This window comes from Puma concolor, chromosome A2, assembly GCF_028749965.1.
Source record: "Puma concolor isolate L17-30 chromosome A2, mPumCon1.1.hap2, whole genome shotgun sequence".
NCBI classification, from domain to species: Eukaryota; Metazoa; Chordata; class Mammalia; order Carnivora; family Felidae; genus Puma; species Puma concolor.
In genome coordinates this window covers 23351920-23359038 of record NC_141668.1, presented here as the reverse complement: position 1 = coordinate 23359038, position 7119 = coordinate 23351920, and the positions used below count along the sequence as shown (strand labels likewise).

Sequence of the window (7119 nt, the reverse complement as noted above, 5' to 3'; positions counted from 1 at the left end):
AGAAGGGGACGCCCCACACGAGGCTCCAGCTGATCTGGCCGCTCCGAGTCCTGGCTCCCCCACTGCCCGGTCAGCAAACAAGGACTGCGGCCCGGGTGCAGGTACCCGTGGCTGTGGGCGAGCAGGCTCCCAGCTGACCCTCAGGCCCCAGCTGACCCTCAGGCTCAGGCTGGCACTTCATGGCCAAGGGGTTGAGGCCTGGCTTATCTCCCCAGCTGCCCTGTTCCCTGCCACTTTATCAGGGAGGGCGAGAAGATATCAGAGATCGGGGCCCTCATCCTCCCTCCCCGTGGGACAGGGCCCAGGTGCAAGGCGGGGGGGGGGGGGGAGGGGACCAGCTCTCGGGCACGGTCGGAAGGACCCGGGAGACCTGGGAGAGTTTAAAAGGCCCCGGGACCTTCTCTCGGCCTCAGTTGATGTTCCCAGCTGGCCGCAGCATGAGGGGGCTGCTGATTTGGAGTGTGCTGCTAGGGGCTGTCCTTGGCAAAGAGGACTTTGTGGGGTAAGGGTATGGAGGGAAGGGGGTGCTCAGACAGGAGACGGGAGGACTCCGCCCCCAGCCAGCGTCTGGAGGAGAGAGACTGACTTATGGGATGACTCCAGAGAGGAGCAGACTAGCGCGCCCTAGGAGGCAGACTGACCGGGCACCAGGGCTGAGAAGGAAGGGGTCTGGTCCCTCTGGGCAGCTTCCCGAGCCCCCGAGAAATCTGAGCTTGAAGGAGGAGTTTTCAGGAGAGGAGGTGGGAGGAGGCCTGATGGGCTTTGGAGAGAGAGAGAAATAGTCTAAACCGGGACGGGGTAGCAGCTGTGTCCAGAAGGCTCCAAGGAGCCTGGGCCTCCCCTTGCGAAGACCCCTCGTGCTTCCCCCTGCTCAGCCCGGGGGCTCGAGCCCAGCCTGGGGCTTCCAGGCCACTGGATGCCATGGTCCTCCCACCTGGGGAGTGTGGAGGGCCAATCAGAGCTGCTCAGGCCCCCAGTGTCCCCTCCCTCTCTGCCCAGGCACCAGGTGCTCCGAATCTCTGCTGCCGATGAAGCCCAGGTCCAGAAGGTGAAGGAGCTGGAGGACCTCGAGCACCTGCAGGTCGGAAGAAGTGGGGAGTCCTCCAGGAGGCCCCAGGGCTCCTCCCAGGCCAGCTGGCCCCACCCCAGGACCCCATCATCCCCTGGGGCCACCTGGGGCCTGGCCCTGCTCTCCTCAGCCACCCAGAAAGGACCCGTGGGACTGCTTCCTGTCGGGAAATGATTTAACCTCCTAGTTCCAGACTCTCCCTGCCCTTGAGCATCCGAGCAAAGGGAGGGCCTTCTCTCTAGCGCTTCTCTTTGCTTGCCGTCTTGAAGCTCCTCCGCGATGCTTCCCGGGCCATTTCCCTGACCGCGGTGGACGCCGTCCAGGGCCCACGGTTTCCCCTCGGTCCCCGGCCCCTAACGCCCACGCCGCAGCCCCAGGTGTACGTGACCCCCTGGCGCCGGCACCCCCTCCCGGCTGGCCCTTGCCCAGCTCACCGTGACGGTGCTCGCTCTCGTCCTCTCCAGCTGGACTTCTGGCGGGGCCCTGGCCAGCCCGGCTCTCCCATCGACGTCCGAGTGCCCTTCCCCAGCATCCAGGCTGTCAAGGCCTTCCTGGAGGCCCACGGCCTCGGGTACACGATCATGATTGAGGACGTGCAGTCGTTGCTGGACGAGGAGCAGGAGCAGATGTTCGCCTTCCGGGCCCGGTCCCGCTCCACCGACACCTTCAACTACGCCACCTACCACACCCTGGAGGAGGTGAGGGGGCCCCCGGGACCACTCCGCACCGGCACGGAGCTCTGCATCAGGCTGGCAGAGTGCGGCCAGAGTCAGGGCTGACCTGGGCGTGCGCGGCACCCGCCCCGTCTCCGGGGGGGCCCGGGGTGGTCTGGGCTGCGGCTCCGCTACGTTGCAGGGCCTGTGGCAGGCTGGCTGACGCTGCTGCAGGGGGGAGGCGTCCGGGTGACAGCCGGCCTCCCCTTCTCTCCCTTCTCAGATCTACGGCTTCATGGATATGCTGGTGGCCGAGCACCCACAGCTTGTGAGCAAGCTCCAGATAGGCAACACCTACGAGGGGCGTCCCATCTATGTGCTGAAGGTAACGGGCACCTAGGCAAAAATGGGCACCCACATCTGTGCGTGGGGGCCCGTGGGTGAGCCCAGGGTCACCGAGAACGCTCTGCTAAATGAACCCCCCGTGCTGACATTTGGGAAGGTCGCAATTTCTATGCTGGTCTAGCCGTAGGCATTCCCCGGGTACACACGGTTCTTAAACTTTTCAGTGACCGAGTGTTTCCAAGCAAGCGTCCCGTTGCGGAAAGTATCCGAGAGCCCGGGTAGTCCAGATAAAATGGTTTATTTGTGACACCCCACAGAGAACTGTGTTCTGGGCAGAGGAAAAGAGTAGGGCCCGGAGTTCTGGCTGAGTCATATTTGCCCCAAGGCCAGGGTGAAGGCTGGAGGCCAAATTCTGCGGGATTCCTGCGCGGGCCCCACCCCCACCCCTCACCTGAGTGATGGCCCCACAAGGAAAGCCTTAACCTGAGATACCCAGGGAGCCGATGGCCTCTGGCCTGGCATGTGCTCCCCTTCAAGGAGGCAAGATAAGACCCGAGCTGGATCTCTTTGCTTTTCTTGTTCAGTTCAGCACCGGGGGAAACAACCGTCCCGCCATCTGGATCGACACGGGGATCCATTCCCGGGAGTGGGTTACCCAGGCCAGCGGGGTCTGGTTTGCCAAGAAGGTAAGCCGGGGGAGGTGAGGAGGGTTCTCACCTGGTGGGCTGGTGGTCAAGGCCCACGGGAGCCCGGGCCTCCCCTTTGCATCCAGAAGCAGGGATGCAGAGGCGCAGATGTCCGTTGCTCTAGGGTGGCCGATGCCTGGCCTGACCCGCTCTGCCTGCGTGTCCCCCCCACCAGATCACACAAGACTATGGCCAGGACTTCACTCTCACTGCCATTCTTGATTCCATGGACATCTTCCTGGAGATTGTCACTAACCCTGATGGTTTTGCCTTCACCCACAGCAAGGTACAGACTTCCTCTCGTTCTTGGGGAAAACACGGCGGGCCCCTGGCCTCTGAGCCCCGCAGGCTACTCACCCCGAATCTCAACCCCCAGAAGTTGAGGGAGGGGCAAACAGACCTGTTCTGCTGGACCAGGGTTCTCATCCTAGGCCTTCTTGATGAGGCCCCTCAACTCTCAACCCCTCCGTTGAGAGAGCCAAAAATGTCTTCAGACATTGCCATATATCTGGGGATGGGGAGGGGGGACAAAATCCCCCAGACCCGCTGCCCTGGACCTTATTTCCTAACTTTATTTTACTTTTATGGCAGGTATAACCTGCTACCAATCCCGCGTGTACGGTCAGGGGGCGGGGGGGAGGGGCACCTTCGTTTCCGCCAGTAGAAACCTCTGGCCAAGCGCCGTCCACTGTTGCCGTCCACTATTGCCGTCCACTGTTCTCCTTCAACCAAGAGCCCCCTTTGCAGACAGACCTTCCCGACAACCAGTTGAACGTGGCTTCTGATCCGTGCTGTGTCCACGCCCATGCTCCTGATCGGAGTGCCTCGTGTCGGTTGTGGCCGCTCACGGCCCGCACTGCTCTCCGCGGGCTCTGGCCCCCAGCCCAGCACGGTGACCGACAGGTGTCTGGTTCCTTCCTCAGAATCGCATGTGGCGCAAGACTCGATCCCTCACACCGGGCTCCTCCTGTGTTGGGGTGGACCCCAACCGGAACTGGGACGCTGGCTTTGGGAGTAAGGCCCAGTGTGATTTGGGGGCAGGGACGGGAAACCCAGATGGCTTCTTCCCCGCCTGTGTCCTGTTGGCCCCCCCACCCCACCCCTTTCCTGCCCCAGCAGGGAGGGCAGAGATGCCAGCCTCTCCGCTGAGGCTCCCAGGGAGGGAGGAGGGCCTCTGAGATTTTCTTGCACCTCGTCCGTAGAAACAAATCGCCCCCCATTGGAACTTAGGTCTGAAACCTATGTAGGGGGTTTCTAGAGTAACTTCAGCGCCTTCTCTCTGTGGTCCCTTCACTGCAAGAATGGGTCTTGCTTGGGGAGCCCTCCTTCCCTCTCTGGGCACATCCACCTGGCTGGGGAGGGAGGCAGGCCCCCCAGGTTATAAAAGGCCTTGGCCTTTCCTTAATTCCAGGGTGGGGGTGAGCCCTCCTGCATCCCACCCTTATTTCCACGCAAAGAACTTGAGGGTGTGGAAGCCACGCTGCTTGGCTGTTAAGGAATGCTACCCCCCTCTCCTCCCACAGTGCCCGGAGCCAGCAGCAACCCCTGCACGGACACTTACCGGGGCAAGTTTGCAAATTCCGAAGTGGAGGTCAAGTCCATCGTGGACTTTGTGAAGAGCCACGGGAACATCAAGGCCTTCATCTCCATCCACAGCTACTCTCAGCTCCTCCTGTATCCCTACGGCTACAAGGCAGAGCCAGCCCCCAACCGGGACGAGCTGGTATGTGCTGATCCCTTGCTTGCCCTGCCGTGCCCAGCACCCCTTTCCACGGACCCCTGATGCCTTGGGAAGACCGGCAAGGCGGACTTGTCTCGCTTTCTGTCTGGGAAACTGAGGTACAGAGTGGCTGAGTCACTTCTGTCCCATGACACTGCAAGGGGAAGGGCTAGATTTGAGCTTGTACCACAAGTTCAATCTGGAGCCGCGGTGTGATCCACGGCCAGCCAAACATCCTGCGGGGTTTGGGGATCGCGGGGCTGCTGAGCTCCCGCTGTGCGCGGGGCCCCGTGCTCTCTGCTGGGCTACTTCCCAGCTAGATGCTGGGCTACCCTGGCCCTGGCGTTGCTGGCCGTAACAGGTGGTATCGCTTGGCATTTTCTCCAGGATCAGCTGGCCAAGTCTGCTGTGACGGCCCTGGCCTCTCTGTATGGGACCAAGTTCAAGTACGGCAGCATCATCAAAACGATTTGTAAGTGGGTGCACGGTCTCTGGGGTGGCACCGGGAGGAAGCTTAGCCGGCTTTTCGTGCCTGACGCGGTGTCCCTCCTGGAGGAAGCAGCCAGGGGTGTGCCTAGATCTGGGAGCATGGGCGAGGACAACAGCCCTTGGCGGTGCCTCGGGGAGCAGTGGGGCCCTTTCCTGAAGTGAACTCTGCCTTCGTCGATACCTTCAGACAAGCCTATCAGTTCCTCTGAGAACTTTTGTCCCCTTGTCTGGGGGGAAGTCCAGTTTTAGGAGGGGATGGAGAGTTCCGCTGGCGTTTGTAGATCACCAAGAAACTCGCCTTAAAAAAATACTCTTCCTCCAATGCCTTTCAGTGAGAGAATATGTCCTATCTTTTCCCAGCTTACTTGTACGTGCAATGCCCCTGCGAGGAGCACTGTTATGTCAGAAAGGAATTAAGTCAGCAAATGTTTATTGAGCACCTACTCTGCACCAGGCCTTGTTTTCTGTGCTTGGCAAATAGTTGGAAATAAGCGAAGATCAGGAAACGTACGTTCTAGTCAGGGAGAGTGACAATAAACACGAATGAGTAGACGATACAGCGTGTTAGGCCATGAATGCTAGGGAGAAAAAGAAAAGCTAGAACCTGGTGAGTGGAGTCAGGAATATCGGGCATGGAAGTTGGGTGGGTGGGTTGAAGGGTAGGCCTCATTGAGACAGGAAAATTTGGGCCAGTGTTGAAGGACACGAGGAAGGGCGCCAAGAGGCTATCTATCTGGGGGAAGAGCCTCCCAGGCAGAGGAACCTTCTAGAACAAAGGCCCTGCCATGTGATCTGGACTGGCGTGTTGGGGGGATAGCAGGGACAACATGGAGCCCTACGTGATGGCCGCAGGGTGAGAGCACACGGGGGTTGTCGGGGACAGGTGGGGGGTGGGGGGGCAGATCCCATAGGGCCCTGAGGAATGCAGTAAGTTTGCTGGCTGATGACATGCAGAAGTACTGAGTCAGAGGCCAAGGACAGAGGTGAGAGGGCTTGCAGGCACCCTTCACGTACCTCCGCCCCCGCGCTCCCAGGGCTTGGTGGATGAGCGGGCCACGGTCTTACTGAGGGCTGGCCTTGGTTTTGGACTTCAGGCCTCGTTTGGAAATGGGTTTCAAACCACACCAGAGGTTGTTGGTTCAGTCGGCGTTGCCAGGTTAAGTCCGGATACGCAGCCCACCTCCCACACCCCTGCCCAATTCAAAACCAACTTTGTTACCCGCTGTTAACCGCAAATCTGGGCAAAATTCCCTCCAGAAAGACAGACGAGGGGCCTGTGCTTTGCCTCTGGCCTTCTGCACTCTCTCCTGCAGACCAGAGCCCCAGGGGACAGATCCTGGTTACTCAAGCGGGTAACTCTGGTATATTTGGAGGTTTGACCAAAGCAGCTGTTGGAGGGAGGCGGTTTTCAGCGGGGCTTTTGCAACGGCAAGAACTTTCTCGCATTCCCCCGTGATAGGAGATCCACTGCCGGTCCTCCTGTCTGGGCCTCTGGAGCTCAGACCCCTTGGGGGACTTCCTGGGAGGGAGCCAGGCTGCTTGGTCAACAGCAGGCACTTAGTAGATGCTGACTCCAGTCAACCCTGCATGAGGCTCCGGGTTTAGGACCGTTGGCCCAGCCCGTACCAGTGTTTCTAAGTGATTGACCTTTGCTCTCCGGCATCTGCTCCTGCCCCAGACCAAGCCAGCGGAAGCACCATTGACTGGACCTACAGCCAGGGCATCAAGTACTCCTTCACCTTCGAGCTCCGGGACACGGGGCGCTATGGCTTCCTGCTGCCGGCCTCCCAGATCGTCCCCACGGCCCAGGAGACGTGGCTGGCGCTTCAGACCATCATGGAATACACCCTGAATCACCCCTACTGAACTGGTCCTTCGGCCCTCTCTTCTTCCTCCTCTCTGGCCCCACCCGGGCGACCAAATAAAGTCTGAGTGTACGTGGAACAGAATCTTGGGGGCTTACATGTGGGAACGTACGTGGCACGTCCGCCTTTTCAAGCTAGGGCAGAAGTGATTTAGTTTTTGCAGGCCTCGCCGGAAATGTGCGGGTGGTTGGACTAGATGACGCCTCGATTGCCCCTGCCTTCCGAGGTCCTCTGAATTTGGATCCAAGTGGTGTCTGTTTTAATTAGACCACCCTGGGCTTAGCTCATGGGT

General features: G+C 60.1%; 1 protein-coding gene across 2 annotated transcripts; it reads left to right on the top strand.

The window, feature by feature from the left end:
* The first annotated feature begins 376 nt into the window (after positions 1-376).
* Positions 377-6911, top strand: CPA1 (carboxypeptidase A1). Of its 2 annotated transcripts, none has more exons than XM_086690103.1 (10): positions 377-502; positions 1000-1081; positions 1534-1767; positions 2006-2107; positions 2652-2753; positions 2929-3039; positions 3677-3767; positions 4277-4480; positions 5040-5041; positions 6647-6911. In XM_086690103.1, exons 1-10 carry the CDS (start codon positions 417-419, stop codon positions 6812-6814), a joined length of 1182 nt encoding a protein of 393 aa, XP_086546229.1. In that variant the 5' UTR covers positions 377-416; the 3' UTR covers positions 6815-6911. The 2 variants fall into 2 exon arrangements, with proteins under 2 accessions (XP_086546229.1, XP_025785380.2); XM_025929595.2 differs by lacking the exon at positions 5040-5041 and adding an exon at positions 4861-4945 and having other exon boundaries at positions 378-502; positions 4277-4476; positions 6641-6911.
* Positions 6912-7119: the final 208 nt, after the last annotated feature.

Coding starts and splice junctions, on each gene's coding strand:
- CPA1 (XM_025929595.2), top strand. CDS start 417: ATGTTCCCAGCTGGCCGCAGCATGAGGGGGCTGCTGATTTGGAGTGTG. Junction 2,108..2,651: donor GTCCCATCTATGTGCTGAAG/GTAACGGGCACC, acceptor TTTCTTGTTCAG/TTCAGCACCGGGGGAAACAA. Junction 4,477..4,860: donor CCCCCAACCGGGACGAGCTG/GTATGTGCTGAT, acceptor CATTTTCTCCAG/GATCAGCTGGCCAAGTCTGC.